The sequence below is a fragment of the Manis javanica genome, chromosome 14 (assembly GCF_040802235.1).
Source record: "Manis javanica isolate MJ-LG chromosome 14, MJ_LKY, whole genome shotgun sequence".
Classification (NCBI taxonomy): domain Eukaryota; kingdom Metazoa; phylum Chordata; class Mammalia; order Pholidota; family Manidae; genus Manis; species Manis javanica.
The window spans coordinates 8,237,056-8,250,650 of NC_133169.1; the positions used below are offsets into that span (position 1 = coordinate 8,237,056).

Genomic DNA, 13,595 nt, shown 5'->3' on the forward strand with positions numbered 1-13,595 from the left:
AAATAGAAAATATTGGTACGTGAAAAGAAGCTCAACATCACTAATCATTACGGAAATTCAAATCAAAACCAAAATGAGATGTCACCTCACACTTATTAGAAGGGCCATTGCCAAAAAGACAAAAGATAACAAGTGGTGGGAAGCATGTGGATAAAAGCAGAGTTAGTGAGAATATAAATTGGTGCAGCCACTGTGGAAGATCCTCAAGAAATTGAAAATGGAACTACAGTATGATCCAGAAATACTATATCTGGATATATATCTGAAGGAAATGAAACCACTATCTCAAAGATATGTCTGTATTCCCATTTTAATTACAGAATTATTTACATTAGCCAGAGGTTGAAGCAATACAAGTGTCCATCCATGGATGAATGGATAAAGAAAGTATAGTGTATATCCAATGGAATATGATTGAGTCACGAGAAAAGAAAATCCTGACATTTGGAACAACATGGATGGACATTGAGGGCATTACGTTAGGTGAAATAAGTTAGACAGGAAAAACGACTATTTTATGATCTCACTTACATGTGGGACCTAAGAAACCCAAACTCAGAAACAGTAGATTTTTGGTTGTCAGGGATGGGGAGGTGGGAAAAATGGGAGATGCTTCTCAAAGGGTACAAAATTTCAGGAAAAAGATGAATGAGTTCTGGAGATCTAATATATGGCATGGTGTCTATATTAACAACACTTTACTATATACTTGAAAGGTTTTACAAGAGTGGACCTTAAAAGTTCACACCACCCTGTGTGGCTCACGGTGCACAAATCAATCCCCCTCGAGCTGCTCATTTCTGGATGAAAGAGACCATATCTGGCACTTTGGGAGAATGATGTCCTTTAAAAAAGAAAATTTTATTTTTTTACATTATGAACATTTTAGGTACAAGACATAGTATTCTTAGAAAATACAGAGAAATATCGTAAGGTAATTTTATAAAAGAAAGTTACATAATCCACAACTCAGATACTTAAAAAAATTCTTCACATGCTGGGCTCTTTCTTTTGAGTTTATTGTTTAATTGAGAGTCTCAGCTTTGACCACATCACTATTAAAGCCACAGAATTAATTTGGAGGGAACAGTTCTTTACTTCAACTTCCAGATCTAAATTAAAGCTGCTTGATTTATTTTTGCTTTTCTAGTCTTGATGACCTTGAAAGAGAGATAAAGACAGGATGAGATCCCCACAGCTGACATGAAACTGCTAATGTTTCCCCCTCACCCGCACTGTCTCTCCTTCCCGTGGGCCACAGCATTCCCCTTGTGCATCTCAAAGGCTCTTCATTCTCTCTCTCATTTCCTCTACAGCATCCTTGTCTTTTGGGTCTTACCCTGCCCCATTATCTAGAGGCCAAAAAGAGATATATCCTAAGGCCCTGCATGGGTACCTTTGAACAAGGTAGGAGTCCACAGGGATGGAGAGAAATAACCATAGAAAAAAAGACACTTCTGGTTCACCCAGTGCTGAGCAGCGAGGGGAGGCCTCACTGGGGCCGAGAAGTGGGAGGAAGCAACATACAAGGTATGTATTTTTCTCAGCACACTTGTTCTGGAAGAAAGGGTAGAACACCCAGATTCTTGTGTTAGGGGATCTGAGAAAGAGAACAACTGATGTGCATGTACGTGTCCATATGCATGAAGATTTCACTACTGCTCATTTAATTATTTGCACTTAACTTTGATTAGTGTGTCAAGCGTCCCATGGCGGACCTCTGGATGTGTTTGTGTGTGTTCCTATGTGTCTGACACAGGGCGATGTCATGTAGACTCGACCACATCTGTTTCCCGAGGGCCAGGATGTACATTTCCCTACACTGTGGTACCTTTAGCTCTGAGAAGTGGTTTATTCAAGGTCCTGGGGCACACTTGGTATTTGTGTCTGGCATGAACTCTGCGGACCCTCCTCCTCATTCAACCTCTTTTTGATGCTGGTTATACACATTTTCCATTTTACCTTTGACCTCTCTGTTCACTTCTTTTCATTGTCATTTGTCCTATCAGGCCAAGTACCAGTTTTTCTCAAGGTTTCACCCTTATCTGTCTGATCTCATTTCTCTTGCTCAACGATCTAACTCTGGAGCTAGGGTGCCCAGGCCGGGATAAGAATCTCAGGTCCGCCACTTGCTGGCTGTGTCAACCATGGCAAATACTCACCTTTTATGAGCATCAGTATCTATATCAATGAAACAGGAATGATGTTTATATCAATATTGTATCAGTGTTTCAGTTTCCAGCACACAGTGAATGCTCAAATAGTGTTTTGTACTAGCATAACTATACATGTTATTATATTATCATTTCTTTTATTCATTGTCACTCAAACCTGTAACTTTAACAGTTTTCTCTAGACTGACAAATAATGCTGCTTCTAGTTGATATCCCTGTCTCCAAACCCAGCCTCTTTTTAATGCATCTGTCTAAACAGTTGCTAGAATATTTTTTGCTAAAATGTCAAAGTGATCAAGCATTCTTCTGCATAAATCTTTCAACTTGTCACTTAGTTTCACAATGAATTTTCATTTATTTATTTCTGACAAGAGGGCTACACTCTTTGCCTTTCTCACCCATTTTTTCACCCTCCAGCTACATCTTCCTGCAACCTGGATTTCAGCTACACAGAAGTCGTTATGCTGTTTCACACTTCTGAAGATACGCACATGTGATTTCCTTTGCCTGGAACACCTCCCATGTCTTTACCTTGCTAAGAAAAATAGTATCTATTGCAGATTGACTTCTCTTTTTGTGTCCGGCAGTTAAGTAATGTAGTATATGCATTGCCTCACTTAACTTTTAAATCAGCCCTATGGGATAGAGACCTTGACCATTTTAGGGGAACAATTAAGCTACTTCCCCAATATCAGGCAAGTAGTGAGTGTGCTAAAGCCAGGATTCAAATCAGGTCTGTCCTATTCAAAGTCTTGCACTTGACCATTACAAGAAATTATTTCCCTGCCCTCTTAATATTTTCAAATATTTTGTTATTTAGCACAAGCATCCTATTCTGTTGAAGTCTGTGTGAATGTCATTTCCTCATATCCTTTTAAGAATCTTCCACTTACAAATGAATGCAAAGACATTGATTATTTTTTCCCATCTGCTGGTCGGTATCTGTCAGAAATCAGGAATCCGGTACTCTGAAAGCCTACATAAAATCATTTTTCTTTTTTGGAAAGCTAATGTTCCCCTATCCCATTCCCACCTGAATGAAACTGTGATTTCCACATGTCAGTTTAAGCTTCTGGTCGATGGTTCTCAGCTGAAAGCAGAAGAGTCGAAGTTTATCTCCTTCCTTACACCTGATATTGTGCCATTTTCCTTTCCCCACTACATCCATCTTTCCTGTATTATCCCGTATTTCATAGATTGTGTTCTTCACATTCACTCTTTTCTGCAACAGAAATTTAACATTCAGTGCCTGAAAACATAAGAACTTCCATAGGTATGAGAAACACCCTTGTGGCACAACAAATGCAAGACATAAAAAACAAAATGCAGTTACGAAGCAGTCAATCATGTAAGACATTAGGTGAGTTTATAGCAGTTTGCAAAATTGGAGGGGAATTGGCTGCATTACACTAGGTAGTACCCTGAATTTGGACATATAAATAAAATTCTCTATGCCTCTTTTTTTTGGGGGGGGATATATAGGGAATTAGATCGCCTCATTTTCTGAATACCATGCAATATGAAATTTCTCAGTCAAATTTCAACAAACTGTTCATGAATAATGGATTATGTGAATAAGGTAAAGAAGACAGCTTCAAATGGTTATATCGTTTGCCTGACTGTTGAATGTTATTTACCTTCTGAAGAATACAAGCCAATTTGAATACATGTCACAACCAGAATTCAACCTTGGTAGGGCAATCTATTTTCCAAAGTAGAAGGAAAATGATGATTTCGACAGTTGTGGTGGAGCTCAGAGATAAAATCATTAGTATGTGCATATGATTTCTACCCTGTACTATTCTCATTCACAGTGGCTGAGAACAGATCATCATAAATGGTGAGATAACAAAGTTTCTTGGCAAATCTTTTTGAAAAATCTCGCAGGGAGGTATCTCGGGTTAGAAGAATCACAATAGGTCAGTCAGTCCCGTTTCCTGTTGTGTGGCAGACTTGACCACCTATCTCTAGTCCAGAGGGGACTGAAACCTGGCCTCCAATATCCCAACATTAAGCAAAACGTTGGCAAGTGAAGATGTTTAATTTCAATTGTTGATGGAGAAAATGGAAACCAATGATCGGCAATTACCTTATGTAGCATAAACAACCCATACACAAGTGTTCCTGAGGCTTGCTTGTAAAGATTATCAATCTTGGGCGTTTCATTTGCTCTTTTGACGATCCTGTTTGGACCTCAACCTGCTCATCAGCACCAGCTTCAGACACAGACGACGCTTCGTTTATCTCCAGGATTCCTTTGCATTCAAAGTAACATGATATGATAATGACCTTCCTTTTTGTGAATTTCTCCTTCAGGTCGCTGTTTAAGACCTTCACTTGGAAAAACTGAGTCGACGTCACCACTGTGGCGTGGAACATCGTGCTTTTCCCCCTTTCTGGGGACTCATAGTTGAACGGCTCTGTCGTTTTCAGTACCATGACGGTCAATGGGTCCTTTTGAAGAATTTTTCCTCTGGCAGCTTCCTGACGTTGGGTTGGCGTTATCTGGCTCTGTGTTGGACAGAAACAGGAAACTTACAAGTTTGAGCAGGGAATGCAAAATCACTTTCTCTGGAATGGAACCCCAATTGTAACATTGGACCGCAGCTATCCTCACAGATGTTTGGAGCTGGGACAAGGCTAGACAGGAATTGTGTTACAGAAAGGAAAGGCTAATGAACGGGTGCTTTGTTAGCAGAAGTACAACGAAGCAGACAATGGCTGGCAGTTAGAATACTGTCCTTTACACCGGCTGATCCTTCTGATTTAAAGCATGATCCTCAGAAGCAGCAACACAGAGCATTGTCATGAAGCACTTGAAGACATAGATGAAAATATAACCGTGAATTCAGATATGTCCTCTACCCACTGAAATGTCTTAAGAAAATGAAAAGAGTGAACAAACACCTGGATAGCGCTGAACATGGACATGATGCCCACCGCAAGTTCCAGACATTAAGGGATTTCAGTTTTTGCTAGGATACCTGGGGCTGTTTTGAGGGTCCAACTCATGTGGCGTTTTCCCAGGAAATAGTGCTCTGTTACACAGAGTGAGAAGGGCAGGTAGGGCTCAGAGTTCCCTACCGCAGATTGGCTCAGGTAAAGGACATCTGATCAGAGCCGTGTCCACCATGTACCCGCAGCATCTCTCAGCGGCTGCGATGCTAATGGAAAGACAGAGGGCAGGTTTGTTTCCCGCTAGTTCTCTGTCTCCACAATGGCCTGATTAATTTGAGTTGCAGCAGGATACGTCCATGAAGAGAAAGGGGCCCGATCCATTAGAGGGAGGAGTATGGCCGGCAAGGATGGGGGGCTCCGAGAACACGGAGCCAGGCTGTCTGCTTCCACAGCCCAGCAGTGCTTAGTGGTCTGACCGGAGATGTCACACATGGTGATGGCCTGTGTGTGATAGGACTTTACATGGATGTGGCCTCTCATCAGTGTGACCGATTTACCATAAGAAGGGACTCACCTTTGCCAGAGCAAATTAATGGGTGGCAGTGGAGTTATGCATGAGATTAACAGTGGTAAGCCTGGATGCACTGTTTCTGGTTGAAGGAATCTCGGAGAAGAGGAACAGACAGCGTGTACCTCAGTTAAGGAGGTGGAGGACCGAGCTGACGATGAGGTCCGGGGAGGTGGAGGGGGGCCCCTGAGGGTGGACGTGCCGGCTTCTGAAGGGCAGGGAGGCTCAGCGTGCTCCCGGCACACCTTACCCCTTTTGGTGCCAGTCTTCTCTTTCACCGTCGTTTTTCTTTTCTGCAAGTAGTTTGATTTTCCTGTTAAATCACTTTCAGTATTAATAGAAGCAGAACACAGTTTCATTACTTTGTGGGATGTTCTATTCGTATGAGACGTACTGTTCGTGGCAGCTCCAGAGAGGCTTAACCCATCACTTAAAGTAAGATGGCCAGTAGGTAAGAGTGGGCATGATGGTGGCACCAGAAAAGAGATGGTTGATTTAAACAGGCACATTGCTGCTCTGATCACTTCCGTGCTGGGTTGGGAAGAGCACTAGACGCGGCATTAGAAAACCTGGGTTTGTGTGAGCACAGGCCAGACGCATTTCCAATCCTGTTGTTGACTCGTCTTTAGGATGGGGATGAAGCCATCATATTTATGCCACAGGAATTTTTGCTACATTTCTATTGTGCCTCCCTCTGTGCCTAGCACAAAGAAAGTGACCCATAATTCCTCAGTTTGGTAAGTCTGGCCTGTGGGAATATTAATCAAGAGCCAAGGGCTGTAGTTCGGCGGGACCTCAGGCCCTCTTCTCTCCTCAAGCTTACCTGAGCCACAGGAGCCTTCGCTGGCTTTTCAGCTCTCAGAGCACTGTTTGTGGAGGATGTGGGTGTTGCAGGACCTGCTTTTTCCTGAAATCTCCTTTCCTGTGGAGGTATTGCTTCCGGTCTCATTTTCTGTGCAACTGATACAAAAACAAGGAAGGCACAATGAACCCAGAGTAGTTGGTCTAAGACACGAAACAGTTTCAGTGAATCTCCCCCTCCTCCACCCTGAGGGTCCCCGAGGATGCATTTGCCTGCTTCTATGGCACCGGCCAGCCTGGCGCGTGGGGACCGTGGTCATAACGCAGGCAGGGGCGCTGTCATGCTCCCCGTCAGGAGTTCCCAGACTCCCTGTGCAGCAGCATGTCCTTCCTGTCCTCTGGATTCCCAAGTACCACAGTCAAACCCTTTCCCAACCCTTTCCTCTACCATTTCCCTGAAAAAACTTAAGGTTTTCATGATGCAGACTGGCTGGTCATGTTCCCTCAAAGGCCTGTTAAAATTACAGAAACGAGTGAAAGAAAATCTGGTATAGATTTGGGAGGTGGCAAATGGTGATACTGGCTTTTGAATGTTTATCCTATCGGTGATTTCACAAGGGGAGAGTTCTGTGCATCTCGGAGAGGTAGGTTTTCCTGTGAAGGACTGCATGCCCGTTACTAGAGAGGGTAATGATCCTGGAGTGAATAGTCTTAATAGAGAAGGCACATGAATTGGTTAAAGGTAAGTATGTTTTTAATAAGGCACAATTCTCATATTATTTTGTCATCTACTAACATTTCTAATGCCCTGGAAGCGTCAGCCTCTCATCACTCCTGTCTTTCACTCTTTATCCTCACCCTAAATACACCCCCAAGTACATCAGTATCCTTTTTGGAAAGGGGATGCGCTAAGTTGTCAACTCTTAGCTGGTTGGCCTCTGCAGTACTGACATTGTCATGGCCACTTAGTCATGAAAATATGATTTCATTTGTGATGGGACAAGTGGGGATTTTGGATTTTGACTTTTGAAAATACATTTTTATACTCCAGTGATTTTCTAAAAGGCACGTTCTTCCTGTCTCTGAAAGGCAGGCTTTTATTTAAGCCCTGCCTCTTATTTGTTGCTAGAGAATATAAATAATGGCGGAGTAAATATTGGAACAGGATATGCATATTAACTGATTTAAATATTTTTAAAATTCATCATTTTTTCTAATTCTGTCTTGTCATTGTCTAATCTTTATAATGTACGGAAGCCTCAGCCTTTCTCATCAACTCATGCTTCTTTTCTTTACCCACACCCCCTGGATACGCCCTCTAAAATACATCAGACCTCTTGGTAGGAAAGGAATTCTCTGCGTTGTCAGCCTGTTGGGGTCTGAAGCACCGCCACTGTCATGGTAGCTGAATCCTAAGTGGGGAAAGGTGTGTCGACCGTGACCAAGTCCAGGTCCTACTCAAGACTGAGGATGGTGCACAAACAGGGCTGAGGGGTTCTTCTCTATTACCTTTTAATGTCTCGTTTTTAAGAGTTTTAGCAAGGTCTTTATATATTTCTATGTCTTGGAGTAACTCTACTAGTTTGTCAACACAGGCAGCCCCTTGGAACTTGACCTCCATCAAGTCAGCAATCTTAATTCTGTCATATTTTTGTTGAGTTTTTGTAGTCAGTTTTAAATCAGGGGCCAGTAAAGACTTAATCATGCTGAAATGGAAATCATCGATGTGTTTCAATCCTTTCAGTAGAAGGATTTTCTTGTATTCATTCACCATGTCTCAAGTTACGGATGAATCTACGAGAGAAAAAATGACATGCAGTGTTACACATTTATGCAGAAAATTCAAAAGACTGGTTGTGTTTATGTGAGTGAGTGGCTTGTGTGGGTGTGCTGTTCATGGGTGACAAATGAAGTGTTAATTACCAGATGTGTCACTATGGAATCTGGGTTGAGAACCTCTGCTTTAGGAAAGTCTAAGGAATTCTTTTATATCAATGGTGCTGGTTGGGATGGGAGTGGGTGTGGTGAACAGAGTCCTGGAAATAGGCAGTTGTACCATGTGTAGAGCAGGGGCTGGATAGTGTCACAGTACCTGGTCCTCCCATCCTTTCCTGGGGCAGCAGTTTTTCTCAGCATGCCTGTCTGTTGGCGCCTGACCCTCCCCACACCCACCATGGGTGAAGCGGCCTCTGTGCAAATGGGCTGTGGCCTCCCACCTCATGTGACTGTCCTTCTGCCACTCTACTGTGGGGACACTGCCCAGCCCGTGTGGCTCTTCCCTGGTCAGTTCTCATGAGCATCCCCTCTCCTAGAGCTTGGACCATGTTCTCTGTGCCCTCTGTACCCATATCACTGTCACTTTGCTGGACTTCGCCTGTGCTCTAGTGCAAAATCACTCTTTTCTGGGATTATTTAATAGTTACTTGAATTTCCTCTTTGCAGACCGATTTCTGTCATCAGTTATTATCACAGAGCCAGTTATCTCTGTAAAACCACATTTCTGCTCTGCTTGAAACCCTTTAACAGTTCTCCATGTTCTTTAGGAAAAAATTCCTTGATCCTTAGCCTGGCTTGGGAGGCACTGAGTAATCTGTCCCTTTTTCTCCCACTTTACATTTTCCATATATAAGCGTCAGAACTAGGTAGGGCATCTTGCTATTTCGAGCTCTTTGCATGGAATGTACTTCCTATCTTTCCTCTTGAAAGGTAGACCTGGAGAATGCATGGTTTTCATAAAACCAATCAAATTTAACTTAAGTTCTGCCAAATTATTCAAGTATGCAAATGAACTCAGCCTGAATCCAATCATGTGGAAATTCTTACAGTGGACATTTTTGCAGAGTATTTTAAACTCTGAATCTAATTTAGCTTATGAGAATCAGTACTTGCAAAAAATGAGATTTCTTTCATTTTTTCCCTCCAGAACATGATTTTTAAAAGCTTAGACTTTGGAGTCCATAAGATTGGACTCCTAGAACATAATAATTTGGCTATATATTTCAATGGGTACAACTAGAATGTAAATGATTGATTTGTAAGATTACATAGAAAGCTTTCCCAGAAGGAGATAGGGTAGAATTAAGAATAGAAAATAGAAAACCAAGTGTAAGACATGTCAAAATTCTGGTCAAAGTGTCAACATTCACATGTTATTAATTGCAAAAAAATAAAATGAAAAGGTGAAAATATTTGAAGAAATAATAGGATAAACTTCTTGGATTTAAAGTAACATGAACATCCCTAGATCGATCAGGTCAGTAGAGTGCTGAATCTGATAGTGGAAGGAAAATCCACACCAAGATACATTGTAAAGAAACAGAAGAATATTCAACACAAGAAGAAAAATTTGACAGCTTCCAGAGAAAAAGAGTCGATCACTTATAAAGTTTCAATATTAGATCCTCAACAGTAATATTGCAGTGTTTGACCCGAATCCCATATCTATACTTTTGAAATCTCTCAAAAATATAAAGCCAAAAGTTGTGTGTGCATGTGTGTGAATTTGATGACAAAATTTATTAGAAAAGTATCTGATCTGAGGTGGCAAGGATCTATATATAACTTTAAAAAAAACTCCACTCCACTGTGACTGTTCATATGTCTTGCTGCAGAAATATCAGTGCATTTGAGATGAGAAAATACTCTACCAGGCCTTCTATGTGATATGCTACCTATGGTGTGCACATTAAACAGCCTTTCTTCAGTCACTCAGATTCTGAATTCCAAACTAAATGTAACTCCAAGGGTTTCAGAGAGGTGTTGTCAACCTCAATTGAAGGAAAAATAATTTTGAAACAAGTGTTTTATATCCAGCCCAAATAATATCGAGATGTGATGGCCTAGAGCTGAATCTCTGATGGAGACCAACACAATTAAGATTCAAATTTGCAACACAAAGACGCCTCCCAAATACTCTTTTGGAAATAGTATTCAATGAGAACACAAAGAAATGGGGTTAAGAAAAGGCTGCAGGCTGAAAAGGAAGAGGGCACAAGGCCTTGATTGAATTTTTAATGTTTTAAAAATAAAGAAAGCCCTGACTGAAGAGAAATGAAACAAGAAGTAGATCATCACAAGGGAGAACATGGAGAAAAAAAGAGGATTTGAAGATTCATTAAGTTGCTTGTTCGTAAGCAGAAGTTAGAGGCGTACGTTTGAAACCACTGTCAAAGACGAAGGAACACAGAATAAGTGTTTACAAGTGAGCGTTAACACACTGGCCAAAATACAGCCTGTGAGCCTGATGTCCATGAGGTGCTAAGCCCATTAAAAGAACAAACTTTTAAAATTGGATTTAAAAAATCTGCCTCTGTCTTGTTGACAAAAGTTAATGAAAAGTTTAAAAAAATAGTCGCAAGAAGTTGTATCATGCAGACATGAAAGAAAGCAGCGTATCTGTGATAGTGTAGCTTTAAATAGACCTGAAGACAAACACTTGTATCAGAACTGGTCTCACTGCTCTGTGATAAAGGGTTTAAGTTCCAGAAAGAAGCAGTGCTTTTCATTATGCATTTATTTCATCATAATAAATACTTATTATGTATAAGTAATTTACATCCCTTCCTATTATTATAAATATTATGTAGAATATTTCTTTTCATATATCCATATGTAGTATAGATATTAGAAACTGAGAAAGCACAAGGACAAATTGATGTAATAATGATTATCGTGTGGGATTTTAGCATATCTAAACTGCTGAATAAAGCACAGAAAAAAATCAGTAAATACTTAGAAAAATTGACAAACGCGATTAGGCTCAAATAAAAGGCTTGATGTAACATGTAAAGAATTCTGAAACCAATATTTAAAATTTTACGTGCCTCTCAAAAGCACATGAAATGTGTAGGGACCAGGCTCTACAGGAAGACTAAAGCATTCCAAAAGGTAGGTACAGATTTAATTGTCTCCACTTCCTTACTGCCTACACATTCTCACCACCAAAGACTGCCTCTGGTCTTGAGAAAAGTGGGAAGTTAGCACCAAAAGAACTGAAAACCTGCCTCTAATGCCTGGTGGATCCAGGAGCTAAACCATTTATGCAAATCCGAAGACTCCATGTATTTGAGTAACCCTCTGTTTGTGAAACTGAGAGATGTTCTATTTCGTTTGTGTGTTCTCCTGCTTTGTAAAACTGGGATAATACTATATAATACAGTTTTATGAAAAAATGTGTTTTTTACCTAGTATTTTTACACACTAATTTTTGATAACACTATCTTGTCTTTAAGCCAGACTCCCACCACAGCCATTCAATTTCCTGTGCACTTTCTGGTAAGAAAACTAAAGCTTTCTTCTAAATATTACCTTATGCTATAAACACCAGAAGAATCGATTTTAAAATCTGTAATAGAATACATTTTTCACATTCTGTGGAACGAATGCTTTATCACACTTCAGTTGTGATGAAATGAAAGACTTCTATTGGCTAAGTGAAGAATTAGACTGAAGCTCCTGTGGTTTTTCCTTTACTGAATACAGTTGATAACCAGCCTTTCTCCTCATCCCTACTCAAAAGACTCAGAAACTAATTCTCCTCCTATGATCTTGTGCATATCAACAAGATCCTTCTAGAAAAATACTGACTGGACTTACCTCACTGAAAATTCTCCACAGTAGCCCAGATCTTGAGATTTTCTCCAGAAACACAGCAATCAATATTTCTCTTGTTTGCACAGGAAGATAAATCAGTTAAACTCTCAGAAGCTGAACTGCAAGAAGCTGCACCCTCCTGAAATGCTAAGAAATGAAGTATTTGCAAGGATAAGATAGAGAAGCAGGAAAAGTCACTTAATAACTTGACTAGCTGACTAACTCATACTGTGCCAGTCCTCAGAGACAAAAAGTTATGAAACAATTCTGAGACTCCTCCCATCAGCGTCCTTAGCTTTCTACTTCCTTAGCCAGAGAAACCGAACAGTTTCCTTGATTGAAAACAGTAAACATCTTAGCACAGTGAAACATTAGACCTATAGTATTTAATTTTTTTGTTTTACAAATGTCTGAAAGGCGTTACAACATTTGAACTTTCTAATCCAGCAGATTTAAATATGGGGTGGTAGACACCAAAGGCCCTTAAGCAAGACTCAACTATCAAAAGGGGGGAAGTGAAAAACTTAGGCACATCTCCCGCCTTTCCGGCCACAGACTGGCAGTGGCAGGAGGTCTTGGTAGCCGAACCATCTCTGCTGGTATCTTAGTGGACCTGTTGGATGGAGGAAGATTGTCCCTGGAAGTTGCTTGCAGTTTCAATAGCATGTGATACATTTACATAATTATTACCAGTTGACACAGCCCAGCATAAACTCGTTATTTACATATACATGCTTCCTGGAGTATTTGAAAATGGATTGTGCAGTATTGTCCTCCTGCCTATAAGTAGGGTTCATTACTTCACTGAGGCAATTTCATGATCGTTCTTGCCTCTTAGAGTTATTCACAGACAGACAGACACAAGTGATGAATTTTGGAAGAGCGCTGAGTTCCTAGAAGGGCTGAGGGCTTCATCAACATCTTTTCTACAAATCTTTTTTCTATGTACTACAATGGATACTATTTGGAGAATTGCAACCCTGAAATGTCACATAAACGGAACCAGTAGCGTATAGGATTGTGGTCACCTCCATCTGATCCATGACTGAAATGAAAAAGGGTCCCAAAGACCAGCTCCCTTTGGGGGATGCCTAAGGTCATCTGAAGGGAGAAGAAGACTGTTTGGGTGAATTCTCACTAGGTTGTGGAGGACAGAGTCACAGTCTGGATTTGACAATTACCTGAATATATAGGAATAAGTCAGAGAACATCACGGAGGATCTGGCATGGGTGTCACAAAAGCCAGTGGGTTTTCACAATTCTTCAATACAGACTTCAGAGCTGCATATGTGGGTGAATTGAGGAATCAAATAATAAAGGGTAGAGGGACATTAGGGAGGCCTGAGGGTCCCCAAGCCAGAGGCCAGGAGACAAAGGACATGTGACATATATGTCGACAATCGAGTATATTGTCTTTTCCTTTTACTAGAAACTAACTTATGTCGAGTGACATCCTGTCGGTTCTCATGAAATACACTCTAAGGTCATGAAATACAATTTAAGATTCCGGACATGAATTTTAGTCAGACTGTGTGTAAGTCCCTGCATCTATTTTACCTTGG

At 40.8% G+C, this 13,595-nt stretch overlaps 1 protein-coding gene across 1 annotated transcript; it reads right to left on the reverse strand.

Moving 5' to 3' along the window:
- Positions 1-842: 842 nt before the first annotated feature.
- On the reverse strand, positions 843-12,269 carry MNDA (myeloid cell nuclear differentiation antigen). The gene is given in 8 exon segments (XM_017656130.3): positions 843-1,160; positions 3,208-3,396; positions 4,264-4,365; positions 4,368-4,685; positions 5,766-5,933; positions 6,464-6,600; positions 7,951-8,235; positions 12,037-12,269. Coding segments are annotated over 7 exon segments (1,227 nt in total). The 5' UTR covers positions 8,216-8,235; positions 12,037-12,269; the 3' UTR covers positions 843-1,112.
- Positions 12,270-13,595: the final 1,326 nt, after the last annotated feature.